The following is a 17,122-nucleotide window of genomic DNA, read 5'->3' as shown; positions in this document are numbered from 1 at the left end:
CACACACACACAAACCCTATAATGACTTGGGTGGCGTGTCACTTCGAGAAAAAAAACCATAATTTCGCAATAGGTATAGTTTAAATAACAAAAATGTATACTTGTAATATATAACTGTATTTAATAAATCAAAAACTATTGACTACCCTTATTTCCATGTCCACGTTGGGGGGCCTGTAGTTTTGTTGTTTTGTGGGTCGCCGTGATGCCATCACTCTTTTATATATATAGAAGGGTAATGAAATTTCGGCCTAGGACAAAACAACAAAACGACACATCCCAGAAACACTCAACTTGGCAGCACAACCCCTCATCCATGCCTCTACGTTCATACAACAAAAAGCTCCAGCTACTCCAGAAAACAGCCAGGCTTTGAGACTGCAAGGCTATTCACTGCTATTCCATAAGGATTCCCATAAGCCACAGCAACGCGTGGCCGGGCAAAGCTAGTTGTAATATATAACTGTATTCAATGAATCAAAAACTATTGACTACCCTTATTTCCATGTCCAACAATCTAGGGTACCTCTTGCAATTTCCACACTGATTTCTCTCTATTCTAGTTTCAATGTAGTCATGAATAATGAATAATAATATACAGTAGAGTCTCACTTATCCAACACTCGCTTATCCAAGCTTCTGGATTATCCAAGCCATTTTTGTAGTCAGTGTTTTCAATATATCGTGATATTTTGGTGCTAAATTCATAAATACAGTAATTACTACATAGCATTACTGCATATTGAACTACTTTTTCTGCCAAATTTGTTGTATAACATGATGTTTTGGTGCTTAATTTGTAAAATTATAACCTAATTTGATGTTTAATAGGCTTTTCCAATCAGCTTCAGAGCTCCGTTTTGAGTTTCTCGTGCAGATCTTCTTGGTCGATCTTGTCCGTCCGCTCGTACCATCGGTGGTGAGCCAGGAGGGCAATGTTCTTGGCCGAGATGGCGCCCATTTCCATGGCGCTGGCCACCCACTCCATGCTGTTGACGTAGTACACGTGGTCGTGGATCACGAGGGGCGGGCATTGTTCGGGCGGGCTGTAGTGAGGGTAGGCCAGCCATGCCTTCGACTCCACCGAGTCGTAGGAGGAGAAGAGCACGTCCAGCTGCGCCTTGGTCAAAGGCCGGGCCGAAAACATTTTCCAAACCGGTGTGGACGCCACTGCGTCTGCATCGTTGTCAACGGGAGGGACGATGCTGATGCTGTAGACGAAGGCCTTGGGGTCTTCCGTGGTGAAAATGTCGTTCAGTTGCAACTGGGAAGGGTCCGGGTATCCGAACAAAGACGAGTTGATGTTCCCGTGGACAAACGTGGAGACGACGTGCTCGTAAGGCTTGGAGAATTCGGGGACGGGCGGATGGAAGTTGCGGAAGGAGATGTTGGCCATCTCACGGTGCAAAGGAGCCGCGATCACAACAATGTCGTAGAGAGAGGACGACGTCACTCCGGAGGTGGACTCGTAGGTGACTTCGTACAGCTTGACCGTCTCTCCTTAAAGGGAGAAACAAAGCCAATCATAAAGCAACTCTGGTTTTGTGAGCTATGCTACCGTTGATTTCACCACTAATGGAAATCATAAGTCTTCAGTGTGCTTTTTACAAGTCTTTGCAGATCCTATATACATATAGATATCTAGAGATTCCCATGTACCTGTATATCTGTATCTATGTGTATACATTATTTTATGTATGTATTTTCACCTCATATGTTTGCAAGTCTCTGCAAATCCTATACAGGTATAATTACCTATATATAGAGAGATGTCTAGATAGATATATATGAATATAGATATATAGGGCTTGTAAATATCACAGTGGAAATGCACACACACACATTCAGAGAGAGATATATATAGGGCTTGCAAATACAGTAGAGTCTCGCTTATCCAACCTAAACGGGCCGGCAGAACGTTGGATAAGCGAATATGTTGGATAATAAGGAGAGATTAAGAAATCTCTGGAGGTGGACTCGTAGGTGACTTCGTACAGCTTGACCGTCTCTCCTTAAAGGGAGAAACAAAGCCAATCATAAAGCAACTCTGGTTTGGTGAGCTATGCTACCGTTGATTTCACCACTAATGGAAATCATAAGTCTTCAGTGTGCTTTTTACAAGTCTTTGCAGATCCTATATACATATAGATATCTAGAGATTTCCATGTACCTGTATATCTGTATCTATGTGTATACATTATTTTATGTATGTATTTTCACCTCATATGTTTGCAAGTCTCTGCAAATCCTATACAGGTATAATTACCTATATAGAGAGAGATGTCTAGATAGATATATATGAATATAGATATATAGGGCTTGTAAATATCACAGTGGAAATGCACACGCACACACTCAGAGAGTTATATGCAGGGCTTGCAAATATAGTAGAGTCTCACTTATCCAAGCCTCGCTTATCCAAGCCTCTGGATAATCCAAGCCATTTTTGTAGTCAATGTTTTCAATAAGTAGAGTTTCACTTATCCAACGTAAACGGGCCGGCAGAACGTTGGATAAGCGAATATGTTGGATAATAATGAATGTTTGCCATATATGTGTTCATTGTAATCCGCCCTGAGTCCCCTTTGGGGTGAGAAGGGCGGAATATAAATACTGTAAATAAATAAATAATAAGGAGAGATTAAGAAATCTCTGGAGGTGGACTCGTAGGTGACATCATACAGCTTGACCGTCTCTCCTTAAAGGGAAAAACAAATCCAATCATAAAACAACTCTGGTTTTGTGAGCTATGCTACCGTTGATTTCACCACTAATGGAAATCATAAGTCTTCAGTGTGCTTTTTACAAGTCTTGCAGATCCTATATACATATAGATATCTAGAGATTTCCATGTCCCTGTATATCTGTATCTATGTGTATACATTATTTTATGTATGTATTTTCACCTCATATGTTTGCAAGTCTCTGCAAATCTTATACAGGTATAATTACCTATATATAGAGAGATGTCTAGATAGATATATATGAATATAGATATATAGGGCTTGCAAATATTGCAGGAGGAAAATGCACATATTTGCAAACATTTGTAAACATTTCAGGGGGAAATGCATATGTGAAATTAGTACTGTATTATTATTATTATTATTATTATTATTATTATTATTATTATTATTATTATTGTATGACACAGCAAACAAGGTAGATATGCTGGATTTCGTTTCACAAAATCACAAGTTGAACACTTCCCAAAAGTCTAGGACTGTGTGATGTATTATTATTATTATTATTATTATTATTATTATTATTATTATTATTTTATATCTGGAGCAGAATGAAGAAGGCGGGGCCGGGAAGACATCTTTCCACCATGTCTCCTGTATCAATTTAATGATATAATGATATATAATAATATTATACTATACTAATATTATAACACATTGTATATACATGTAATATTAATAATAATATTATGATGTAATACAATGCAATAATAATTATAATTCACTATTATAATTGTATATTTATATTACATGCAATATTACTAATAATATTGCGATATAGTTGTATAATATAATATATTGTATGTATATATACATGTAAACCGTCCTGAGTCCCCTTCGGGGTGAGAAGGGCGGTATATAAATGTCGCAAATAAATAAATAAAATAAATAAATATTATTATTATTATTATTATTATTGACACAACGACGTTGTATGACACAGCAAACAAGATAGATATGCTGGGTTTCGTTTCACAAAATCACAAGTCGAACACTTCCCAAGTGTCTAGGACTGTGTGATGTATTTTCGGATGATGCGTGCAGATCCCAGCAGGGTGGCCTTTTGCAGTTGGCAGATCGTAATTTTGTCAATGCCTATTGTTTCCAAATGCCGGCTGAGATCTTTCGGCACGGCACCCAGTGTGCCCATCACCACCGGGACCACCTGCACTGGTTTCTGCCAGAGTCTTTGCAGTTCAATCTTGAGGTCCTGATTATTATTATTATTATTATTATTATGATTATGCATTACAAAAACAACAGTTATGGGCATTTCTTCCCATGTGCTTTGAAGCCAATCTATAAAGGGTTCCAGAGCTCAGTCTGGAGTTTGATTTTAATGTATAGAACCAAGAAATTTGCTTCATGTTTCTAGTCCTCATTGTTTTCCAGATCCCTGTTCTCACTAATGTTCCTACTTTTCCATGCAATGCAAACTTTTTCTAATGTGTTAGAGGTCTTTCTGGTGCCTCACCTGAGCGTCCCCTGGGCCGCGTTGTTTCCTCCACGGAGGTGACCGTGCCCGGAATAAGGTGGGTCTTGGAGGCCTGGAGCAGCCCCGAACACACCCTCTGGTTGCCCCCTTCCACCGACCACAGGCCCTTGTCGACCCCCGTGAAGGCCACCACACCTGCCGCAGAACAATGAAGGAAAAGGTCATTGTGGAACGGCACGACCTTTCTAGAGGTCTCAACCTTTTGGAAACCAAGCCCACCCACTCACCCACAAATCCGTTGATGCCGACTCCCTGCCCGTAGTTGTAGCGCATGATGGGCGCTGCCATTTCGTGGATGAACGTCTGGGAGAAGCCGGCCTTCCGCATGGACTCCTCCATGGTCTGGTTCCACGTCTGGACCAGCTCGGCCCCTCCGAGCGCATGGAGAAGGGCCACATTGGAGCTGAAGGCGTAGCCGTGCGCCTGGTAGCGGTAGACCCTGGCGCCACCAAGGAAGGAGAGCAGACTATCATTATTATTATTATTATTATTATTATTATTATTATTATTATTATATGTATACCCTGCTTTATCTCCCCTGAAGGAGACTCAAAGCAGATAGACATAAAAGGCAATAACATACAATTATTATTATTATTATTATTATTATTATATTTATACCCTGCTTTATCTCCCCTGAAGGAGACTCAAAGCGGATAGACATAAAAGGCAATAACATACAATAATAATAATAATAATAATAATAATTATTATTATTATTAATTATTATTATTATTATTATTATTATTATTATTATTATATTTATACCCTGCTTTATCTCCCCTGAAGGAGACCCAAAGCGGATAGACATAAAAGGAAATAACGTACTACTATTATTATTATTATTATTATTATATTTATATCCTGCTTTATCTCTCCCAAAAGAGACAATGTAAAGCAATAGCATACCATTATTATTATTATTATATTTATTTATTTATACCCCGCTTTCTCTCTCCCGAAGGAGACCCAAAGCGGATAGACATAAAAGGAAATAACGTACTACTACTATTATTATTATTATACTTATTATTATTATATTTATACCCTGCTTTATCTCTCCCAAAAGAGACAATGTAAAGCAATAGCATACCATTATTATTATTATTATATTTATTTATACCCCGCTTTCTCTCTCCCGAAGGAGACCCAAAGCGGATAGACATAAAAGGAAATAACGTACTACTACTACTACTACTATTATTATTATTATTATTATTATTATTATTATTATTATATTTATATCCTGCTTTATCTCTCCCAAAAGAGACAATGTAAAGCAATAGCATACCATTATTATTATTATTATATTTATTTATTTATAGCCCGCTTTCTCTCTCCCGAAGGAGACCCAAAGCGGATAGACATAAAAGGAAATAACGTACTACTACTACTACTATTATTATTATTATTATTATACCATTTTATCTCTCCCGAAGAAGACCCAAAGTGGGTAGACATAAAAGGCAATAACATACAATTATTATTATTATTATTATTATTATTATTATTATTATTATTATTATTATTATATTTATACCCTGCTTTATCTCTCCCAAAAGAGACAATGTAAAGCAATAGCATACAATTATTATTATTATTATATTTATATATACCCTGCTTTATCTCTCCCAAAGGAGACTCAAAGTGGGTAGACATAAAAGGCAACAACCAACAGTTTAAAATATACAAATATGCAGACATTAAAATGCAATTAAATATAACCCGTATAGGTACGAAGTAATGAGTCTGAGTTGGGGGTTCCTAGAGCAGGAGTGGGCTGAGCTGGACTGCCTTAGGAGGTCCCGACTCTCTCCTTGCTTCCCAGGCATAATTCCCAGTTTGTGTCTGGCCGGTCACCTCATGAACTTGTCCAGGGTCTCCTCCACCCACATGGACTTCCGAATGGCGTTCAGCCCGTAGCGCCAGAGCAGCTTCAGGAAGTTCCAGATGGTCCATCCGCTCTCCTCAAAGACCAGCTCCTCTCCGTTGTAGATGCCCAGAAGTCCCCCGTGGCCCTGGACCACAGACAGTCCTGGAAAAAAGAAGAAGAAGAAGAAGAAGAAGGAAGAAGAAGAAGAAGAAGTCAGAAGAAGAAGAAGGGAGAAGAAGGAAGAAGAATTTATTTATTATTTATTTACAGTATTTATATTCCGCCCTTCTTTCTCACCCCGAAGGGGACTCAGGGCGGATTACAATGAACACATATATGGCAAACATTCAATGCCAACAGACAAACAACATTCAGTTTTAGACAGACACAGAGGCATTTTTAACATCTTTCCAGCTTCATGATTTCCGGCCACAGGGGGAGCTGTTGCTCCACCGTCCATTGGTGGCTGTTCTTCCTCTTCTTTTCCTCGTGAGCAGTTTTATGGTGTTGTAGATTAGTTAAATTAGCCTCCCGCATAAAGCGTACCTAATTTTCCCTACTTGACAGATGCAACTGTCTTTCGGGGCTGCTAGGTCAACAGCAAGCCGGGGCTATTTTTTTTTTTTTTTAATGGTCGGAGGCTTAACCCGACCGGGCTTCGAACTCATGACCTCTCGGTCAGTAGTGATTTATAACAGCTGGTTACTAGCCAGCTGCGCCACAGCCACAGAAGGAAGAAGAAGAAGGAAGAAGAAGAAAGAAGAAGAAGAAGAAGAAGAAGAAGAAGAAGAAGAAGAAGAGGAAGAAGAAGAAGAAGAAGAAAGCGTGGCTGATTCAGAAAGGAGGGCAGCCAAAAAACATAAGGATCACAAAAACAGTTGCTAGAGGTGAGAATTTAAAAAACCAATAAAAATTAAAAATTAATAATAAAAATGTTCTTTTATATGCTGTTTACATTGTCTTGTTCTGGGCATGGCCCCATGTAAGCCGCCCCGAGTCCCCGTTGGGGAGATGGTGGCGGGGTATAAATAAAGTTTTATTATTATTATTATTATTATAAATGAAAAAGCATGCACCAGTAGAGCTGAACAGACAGCATCCCAAACACTACTAAACCAACTTCAATCCTAAGTTGTGGAGGTCAAGCTGCAATGCTTTCACGCATTTCAGGATCCCCAAAGGCCGACTTACCCAGTTCCTTAACAAAATGCTTCATGTGCAGGTTGAGCGGGTGGATGACGGTTCCTCCGGCCTCGTAGCCTTTTCCTTCCAGGTCGATGGTGGCCAAGCGGCCACCCACCTGTCCTCGCTCAAAGACATCGATGGGGACATCCTTGCCGAACTTCTGCCGCAGGAAATAGGCGGCCGAGGAGCCCCCGATCCCGGCCCCGATCACCCCTGAAAAGAAGCCACCCGTGATGAACCCAGCCTTGCCTGGAATCCAGGTGCCTTGTATTCATTATCTGAGAAATGTGCAACCACAATAAAGGTGTATATGTACATTAGACCATCATATACATAATAATGTTAACAATAATAATACAAATGATTATCAAATACAGTCAGCTGTAATGACACACAGTAGTAACTTACAGAGTATTGGATTTAAGTGCTACAAAGAGCAGTCTTTTTTTTACAAAGAGCTGCACCACCAGGGGCTTCAATATACATTATAGCAGGGGTCCCCAAACTAAGGCCCGGGGGCCGGATGCGGCCCTCCAAGGTCATTGACCTGGCCCCCGCCCTCATTTATAATATAATATTTTATATCAGTTTTAATAATATAATATATTGTATATACATATGATATTGATAATAATATCATCATTTTATACGTTATAATACTAATAATAATACCATATAATAATATTAATTATCTATCTATATATAAAAGAGTGATGGCATCACGGCAGCAGACAAAACAACAAAAGTAAACACCCCACAACCTCGAAAATTGACAGCACAACCCCACATCCATGCCTCTAGGTTGATACAACAAAAAGAAAAGAAAAATAAAGCCCTAATTAGAGGGAGAGGAATAATTGTTTTTATCCAGTTGCTGCCAGTTAGAGGGCTAAGCTCCGCTCACTTGGTCTCCTAGCAACCCACTCAGCCCAGGGGACCCTTTACCTTAACTACCACCAATTCCTCAGTACTTTATTTCCCATACCACATACTTCGCCACAGCAACGCGTGGCCGGGCACAGCTAGTATGTTATATATTACATATATTACAGTATAGTGGTATAGTTCAATATAGTAATATATAATGCTAATATTGTGCTATGCTAATAATATAATATATTGTATGTACATACAGCTGCTCTGAGTTCCCTTCGGGGTGAGAAGGGTGGGATATAAATGTAGTAAATAAATGTAGTAAATGAATAAATAAATAACTTTGGACTTAGGCTCACCCAAAGTCTGAAATGACTTGAAGACACACAACAACAACCACAACAACAACAACAATCCTAATTAACCTGACTATCTCATTGGCAAGAAGCAGGCCCACACTTCCTATTGAAATCCTGATAGGTTTATGTTGGTTAAAATTATTTTCATTTTTAAATATTGTATTGGTCTTTCATTGTTATTGTTGTTTTGCACTACAAATAAGATATGTGCAGTGTCCATAAGAATTTGTTCGTTTCTTTTTTTTTCCAAATGATAATTCGGCCCCTCAACAGTCTGAAGGATTGTGGACCGGCCCTCTGCCTTAAAAGTTTGAGGACCCCTGCATTATAGCATCAATATAAACTTACAAACTTAAATGACTAACCAAAGAATAATGAAAAGCAGATAAAGCTACTTCTGAACAACTCTGATGCATTCTTTTGTGAGAACTATTGCGAACTGTGTCCTTGAGACTAGCAGCATTTAAGTATGTTTTCTTTTTATCTGTGACTTGTTCGCAAAACAAGCCAAATTTTTTCCAAAGTCCCATTCTCACAGAGACGGAAAGTGAAATGGGATCTTCTGAAAAGGGACACAGGCAGCAAAGGAAACACCACCAGCATGTTAATCCTCCCCTATGCCACCCAAAGCTACAACACACATACTAATGGAGTTACAATTAAAGAATTTCCCTTACATACAAATTTCCCTTACATGCAAATTCAGCTTAAGAACAAACCTAATGTGACCTTAAATGATTCTAATGCACTTTATCTATTTATGAATTTGTTACCCATAATTTGCTTATCCACAATTGCAACCTCATTGTTTTTAACCTGATGTTTTAATTCTGCGTTGTTGTTTTTTAACTTAATGTGTATATTTTTTTATTGGTTTTGTTTTTGTCCTGATGTTTTATATTTTATCATTGTTTGTATCTTGATTTTGCTGTAAGCCGCCCCGAGTCCCCTTCGGGGGAGATGGAGGCGGGATACAAATAAACTTATTATTATTATCATTATTATTATAAATAATAATAATAATAATAATAATAATAATAATAATAATATTTTTATTTATATCCCGTCTCCATCTCCCCCGAAGGGGACTCGGGGCGGCTTACAGCAAAATCAGATACAAACAATGATAAAATAAAACAAAACATCAAAGAACAATAACAAAAACCAATAATAATTTATACACAACAACCTAAAAAACACAACATCGAATTAAAAACAATGAGGTTGCAATAGTGGATAAGCAAGGTGCGCATTGTAAGTTACAAATTTTTAAATAGATAAAGTGCAACAGATTTATTTAAGGTCACATTGGGTAGGGAGGAGCCCTGAATTAATATCAAGTAATCAGAAAAGCCCAGTCTTAAACAGGATTAATACGTAAAAGAAAATAATCCTGATAGTGGTGGTGGGAATTGTAAATGAACCGATCTTGTTTATAACTTGGGAACGGCCAGTAATAGTTTTGAGGGGACTTTGAAATAGTAAACGTTATGTCGCAACTTAACTGCCCGCGTAATAAATGGCACATGCCCCTTGGTAGGAAACATGAGTCCTAATCTACTGTATATTGGAGAATTTATGCAGTTTGGCCCCGCTTTATCTCCCATGGCTCAATGCTGCGGAGTCCTGGGAGTTGTGATTTCACAAGGTCTCTAAGTCTTCTCTTTCACCAAAATTACAGCTCCCAAGACTGGATAGCATTGGGCATTGGAAGTTAAAGTGGGGCCAAGCTGCACTCACTTACTTCAGGCCTGGGCAAACTTCGGCCCTCCAGGTGTTTTGGACTTCAAGTCCCACCATTCCTTACAAGCGGTAAATATAATGTAATAATAATAGAATGATACAATAATATAATGTAACTAGCTGTGCCCGGCCACGCGTTGCTGTGGCAAAGTGGTGGTGGTATTGGATAAAAATTGTTGTGTAATTTTTATTTGACGTTATTTGCATTTTTCAAATTAATTTTATTGTAAGTTATATTTTTATTTATTATATTTTATTATTTTCTTGTATTATTTTTAGTTATTTTCTGTTATTATAGTATTTTATTGTATTAATTTTTAGTGTTTTTTATTATTTTTTATTGGGTTGCTAGGAGACCAAGTTGGAGGAGCTTAGCCTTCTAACTGGCAGCAATTGGATGAAAGCAATTATTCCTCTCTCTCTAATTAGGACATGTTGTCAAATTTCGAGGTTGGGGGACCTGTAGTTTTGTTGTTTTGTGGGTCGCCATGATGCCATCACTCTTTTATATATATAGATAGTAAAAATAATATTAAAATAATATTATATCATAATAAAATATTTTTAAAATAATAATATAAAAAAATTATAAGGTAAAGGTTTTCCCAGACATTTTATTGAAAAATTGTGAATTTTACATATTCGGTACTTAAAACTTCTTATACATTCTTTAACAAATTTGCAGTACGAGTTATGTATGTCATAGCTTCTATAGTATTTTCACTCTCTAACTATATTACATAGTTACATATTACATACTCATATTATTTACCTTTTGTTACCCTTCACCTAGTGCTATCCCTTCACCCCAGACCAGCCAATTACAATATTTATTTCCAAAACTCCATTGTTTATTTTACAGATTTGTTCCCCTTACCTTCTATGTATACAAACTCTATAAATTTTCCTCATATCTTTCCCAAATCATCCTTTTTAAATAACCCTCTTTTATTTTTAATATTTCATGTCAATTTATCATTTATCGCAATATCCCAAATCTCCTTATAGAGTCTCACTTATCCAAGCCTCGCTTATCCAAACTTCTGGATTATCCAAGCCATTTTTGTAGTCAATGTTTTCAATATATCATAACAACATGACATTACTGTGTATTGAACTACTTTTTCTGTCAAATTTGTTGTATAACATGATGTTTTGGCGCTTAATTTGTAAAATCATAACCTAATTTGAGGTTTAACAGGCTTTTCCTTAATCTCTCCTTATTATCCAACATATTCACTTATCCAAGCTTCTGCTGGCCCGTTTAGCTTGGATAAGTGAGACTCTACTGTATATGTTTTCTCAACCTTTATTATGTATGCATATGTACTCATGTATACAGTAGAATCTCACTTATCCAAGCTAAACGGGTCGGCAGAAGCTTGGATAAGCGAATATCTTGGATAATAAGGAGGGATTAAGAAAATGCCTATTAAACATCAAATTAGGTTATGATTTTACAAATTAAGCACCAAAACAAATTTGACAGAAAAAGTAGTTCAATACGCAGTAAGGTTATGTTGTAATTACTGTATTTACGAATTTAGCACCAAAATATCACGATGTATTGAAAACATTGAGTACAAAAATGGCTTGGATAATCCAGAACGTTGGATAAGCGAGTGCTGGATAAGTGAGACTCTACTGTATATGTTTACATATATGTTTTTTCCTTTCTTTTCTTTTCTCTCTTTTCTCTCCTTCCTCCTCTTTTTTTATTGTTTCACCCATCTTTACTATCACGATATTGTTCTCACACTTTCATCTATATATATAAAAGAGTGATGGCATCAGGGCAGCGGACAAAACAACAAAACTAAAGGCCCCCCAACCTCGAAATTTGACAACACAACCCATCATTCATGGCTCTAGGTTGATACAACAAAAAGAAAAGAAAAATAAAGTCCTAATTAGAGGGAGAGGAATAATAGTTTTTATCCAATTGCTGCCACTTTGAAGGCTAAGCTTCGCCCACTTGGTCTCCTAGCAAGCTACTCAGCCCAGGGGACAGGCACAGTTAGGCCTCACTTAGGCCTCTTCCACAGATTATCAGTTTTGAACTGGATTATATGGCAGTGTAGACTCAGCTCTATAACCCATTTAGAATCTTATATTATCTGCTTTGAACTGGATTATCTTGAGTCCACACTGCTATATAATCCACTTCAGTGTGCATACTAAACATAAAGACAACCATACAACAGACATTCAATACCACCACTACCTCAACAATTTCTCACCAACACCACCAGACAACGGCAGAGCAACGCGTGGCCGGGCACAGCTAGTTGTATACTATACTGAATATCCTAATAAAACAAACAAACAAACAAACAAAACCCCAATCTTGCTTCTCTGACCAAGTTGGCGATTAGTTCCTTGAACTCTTTGGAAGTAATGCAGAGAGTTTTTGGAGCAAAGCACAACCTTGCAGAGAGGGACACAGAGAGGGAAGAGCGGTCCAGAAAGCAAGGCCAGGCTGCATCCTTCCACCCTCCCCACTGAAGCCTATTTCTCTCCCCTCAAAAAAGAGCAGGTTACCTATCCTGGCAGGTGGGCGGCGCAGGGGTGTTGTGGCTGAAGTTTGGAGAAGCAGAAGGGAAGAAGAGGAGAGGAGAAAGAAGGTGCCCAGGAGGGAAGCACTCCCGGGCCAAGCCATGGCCAAGGAAGGAAGCACTGGGAGAACTGGGAACCAAAGGGCCTGGGAAGCAAGCGAGGAGGGGCCCGGCTGGCTCCTCCCGGGTCGGTCGGGCGGGTCGAGGGCCAGGAAAGGGCGGAGGAAGGAAGGCAGGCAGGCCGGCCAAGGGAGCCAAGCTGGCACCCGGCCCAGGAGCCTTTCCAGGCACACAGAGCGAGCACATTGGGAGAGCCCCGGGTGCCTGCCTCCACCGCCCCCCTGCTTTGGCACAAGAGGGGAACACTGGCTCATAGAATAATAATAATAATAATAATAATAATAATAATAATAATAATAATAGATGGCCAAAGTCTGAAATGACTTGAAGGCACACAACAACAACAACAACAACAACAATCCTAATTAATGTGTTGTCGAAGGCTTTCATGGCCGGGATCACAGGGTTGTTGTATGTCTTTCGGGCTGTGTGGCCATGTTCCAGAAGCATTCTCTCCTGACGTTTCGCCCACATCTATGGCAGGCATCCTCAGAGGTTGTGAGGTATGGATAAACTAAGTAAGGAAAGGAAAGAATATATATCTGTGTCCAAGGTGTGGCAAGAGTCCTTTGTCACTGGGAGCCAGCATTGAGAACACAAAAATGCTGGACCATTCCAACAACTATCATGTCAGACTACACAGAGAGGCCATTGAAATCCACAAGCATGTGGACAACTTTAACAGAAAGGAAGAAACCATGAAAATGAACAAAATCTGGCTACCAGTATTACAAAACTCCAAAATCAAAACAGTAGATGGGAACCAACACAATGAAGGCTTGACTGAACAAAGGATGCCCCCAGGCAAGGGACAAAACATCTCCAATGCTAATTAGGGTGATTAACAGAAACATTAATGCTGGCTCCCAGTGACAAAGGACTCTTGCCACACCTTGGACACAGATATATATTCTTTCCTTTCCTTACTTAGTTTATCCATACCTCACAACCTCTGAGGATGCCTGCCATAGATGTGGGCGAAACGTCAGGAGAGAATGCTTCTGGAACATGGCCACACAGCCCGAAAGACATACAACAACCCAATCCTAATTAACTTGACTATCTCATTGGCCAGAAGCAGGCCCACACTTTCCATTTAAATCCTAATAGGTTTATGTTGGTTAAAATTGTTTTCATTTTTAGATATTGTATTGTTCTTTTGTTGTTGTTGTTGTTGCACTACAAATAAGACATGTGCAGTATGCATAGGAATTTGTTTGTATTTTTTTCCAAATGATAATTCGGCCCCTCAACAGTCTGAAAGATTGTGGACCGGCCCTCGGCTTAAAAAGTTTGGGGACCCCTGATTTAGGGTCATATTCTATGTGAGCAGATGCATCTGGGTCATGTGAGATCTCTACAATCTGCAGAAGCAAACTGAGGCCACAAGTTGTAATGTATTTGAAAACACAAAGTTAAAAAAAAACCCAAAACAAATAAGTAAGTAAGTAAAAGTTTATTTGTATCCCGCCCTCTCTCCCGAAAGGGACTCAGGGCGGTTTCCAATATAAAATCAGCATAAAACATTGTACAGTAAAACACTGAAAACACTATAAAACGCTATAAGAATTAAAAACAAAACATAACAATTGACTAAAAGAGGGGTCCTCAAACTTTCAAAGCAAAGGGCCGGTCTACAATCCTTCAGACTATGGAGGGGCCGAATTATCATTTAAAAAAAAATACGAACAAATTCCTATGCACACTGCACATGTCTTATTTGTAGTGCAAAACAACAACAACAACAATGAAAGAACAATACAATATTTTAAAATGAAAACAATCTTAACCAACATAAACCTATCAGGATTTCAATGGAAAGTGTGGGCCTGCTACTGGCCAATGAGATAGTCAAGTTAATTAGGGTTGTTGTTGTTGTTGTTGTGTGCCTTCAAGTCATTTCAGAATTTGGGTGAGCCTAAGTTTAAAATTAATTATTTATTTACTGCATTTATTTACTACATTTATATCCCACCCTTCTCACCCCGAAGGGAACTCAGAGCAGCTGTATGTACATACAATATATTATATTATTAGCATAGCACAATATTAGCATTATATATTACTATATTGAATTATACCACTATACTGTAATATTATAAGTAATATATAACATATAATTAATATTATTATATGGTATTATTGTTAGTATTATATTGTGTAACATAATATTAGTATCAATACTATATGTATATACAATATATTATATTATTAAAACCGATATAAAAATATTATATTATAAAACTGAGGGCGGGGGCCAGGTAAATGACCTTGGAGGGCCGCATCCGGCCCCCGGGCCTCAGTTTGGGGACCCCTGACATTGGGAGAGCCCCGGGTGCCTGCCTCCACCGCCCCCCTGCTTTGGCACAAGAGGGGAACACTGGCTCATAGAATAATAATAATAATAATAATAATAATAATAATAATAATAATAATAGATGGCCAAAGTCTGAAATGACTTGAAGGCACACAACAACAACAACAACAACAACAACAATCCTAATTAACTTGACTATCTCATTGGCCAGAAGCAGGCCCACACTTTCCATTTAAATCCTAATAGGTTTATGTTGGTTAAAATTGTTTTCATTTTTAAATATTGTATTGTTCTTTTGTTGTTGTTGTTGTTGCACTACAAATAAGACATGTGCAGTATGCATAGGAATTTGTTTGTATTTTTTTCCAAATGATAATTCGGCCCCTCAACAGTCTGAAGGATCGTGGACCGGCCCTCGGCTTAAAAAGTTTGGGGACCCCTGATTTAGGGTCATATTCTATGTGAGCAGATGCATCTGGGTCATGTGAGATCTCTACAATCTGCATAAGCAAACTGAGGCCACAAGTTGTAATGTATTTGAAAACACAAAGTTAAAAAAAAAACAAAAAACAAATAAGTAAGTAAGTAAAAGTTTATTTGTATCCCGCCCTCTCTCCCGAAAGGGACTCAGGGCGGTTTCCAATATAAAATCAGCATAAAACATTGTACAGTAAAACACTGAAAACACTATAAAACGCTATAAGAATTAAAAACAAAACATAACAATTGACTAAAAGAGGGGTCCTCAAACTTTCAAAGCAAAGGGCCGGTCTACAATCCTTCAGACTATGGAGGGGCCGAATTATCATTTGAAAAAAAATACGAACAAATTCCTATGCACACTGCACATGTCTTATTTGTAGTGCAAAACAACAACAACAACAATGAAAGAACAATACAATATTTTAAAATGAAAACAATCTTAACCAACATAAACCTATCAGGATTTCAATGGAAAGTGTGGGCCTGATACTGGCCAATGAGATAGTCAAGTTAATTAGGGTTGTTGTTGTTGTTGTGTGCCTTCAAGTCATTTCAGAATTTGGGTGAGCCTAAGTTTAAAATTAATTATTTATTTACTGCATTTATTTACTACATTTATATCCCACCCTTGTTACCCCGAAGGAGACTCAGAGCAGCTATATGTACATACAATATATTATATTATTAGCATAGCACAATATTAGCATTATACATTACTATATTGAACTATACCACTATACTGTAATACTATATGTAATATATAACATATAATTAATATTATTATATGGTATTATTATTAGTATTATATTGTATAACATTATAATATTTTAATCAATATTATATGTATATACAATATATTATATTATTAAAACTGATATAAAAATATATTATAAAACAGAGGGCGGGGGCCAGGTCAATGACCTTGGAGGGCCGCATCCGGCCCCCGGGCCTTAGTTTGGGGACCCCTGGACTAAAACAATCACATAAACAGAAGGAATGTAATCACTCAAATAACATATGAATCTGAACAACTTGGCATGATACTAAATATCCTTTTCTTTTCTTTTTTTTACAATACCACTTTCCTCCATATGTGGTGGGAGTGTAAAAGGGTTAAAAGGGGGGCTGCCCTGGGTGGCCTTTGGGGGTGCTCTGGGGGGAAGACAGCTCCTGTCATCTGCTGCCTGTCAAACCCATCTTCTCTGAGCTGAGTCAGGTTCAACACCTGTGATGTGCAAGGAGTGCTGGTGACAGGTCAGCAAGGTCCTGCTGAGTGGCTTTGTTACAGTCTCTAAAGTTTTCCAATAAGACATAAAATTTAGAAATATTAATCAGACACATACGAGGGTCCTGCAGATGGCAGGGAACCAGATCT

General features: G+C 38.2%; 1 protein-coding gene across 1 annotated transcript; it reads right to left on the bottom strand.

Annotated features, from left to right (window-relative positions):
- Positions 1-98: 98 nt before the first annotated feature.
- On the bottom strand, positions 99-13,359 carry LOC103282775 (prenylcysteine oxidase 1-like). Its single transcript, XM_062960993.1, has 6 exons — positions 12,814-13,359; positions 7,304-7,510; positions 6,100-6,274; positions 4,467-4,678; positions 4,219-4,374; positions 99-1,500 (listed from the first exon to the last, which is right to left on the bottom strand). Exons 1-6 carry the CDS (start codon positions 13,199-13,201, stop codon positions 848-850), a joined length of 1,791 nt encoding a protein of 596 aa, XP_062817063.1. The 5' UTR covers positions 13,202-13,359; the 3' UTR covers positions 99-847.
- Between the last annotated feature and the right edge of the window lie 3,763 nt (positions 13,360-17,122).

Source organism: Anolis carolinensis, unplaced genomic scaffold, assembly GCF_035594765.1.
Source record: "Anolis carolinensis isolate JA03-04 unplaced genomic scaffold, rAnoCar3.1.pri scaffold_8, whole genome shotgun sequence".
Lineage (NCBI taxonomy): Eukaryota > Metazoa > Chordata > Lepidosauria > Squamata > Dactyloidae > Anolis > Anolis carolinensis.
The sequence above is the reverse complement of the archived record's forward strand: the minus strand, read 5'-3'. Positions and strand labels throughout refer to the sequence as shown.

Coding starts and splice junctions, on each gene's coding strand:
- LOC103282775 (XM_062960993.1), bottom strand. CDS start 13,201: ATGAGCCAGTGTTCCCCTCTTGTGCCAAAGCAGGGGGGCGGTGGAGGC. Junction 7,511..12,813: donor CCGCCCACCTGCCAGGATAG/GTAACCTGCTCT, acceptor GCTTCTTTTCAG/GGGTGATCGGGGCCGGGATC. Junction 4,679..6,099: donor ACCCTGGACAAGTTCATGAG/GTGACCGGCCAG, acceptor TGGTGGCGCCAG/GGTCTACCGCTACCAGGCGC.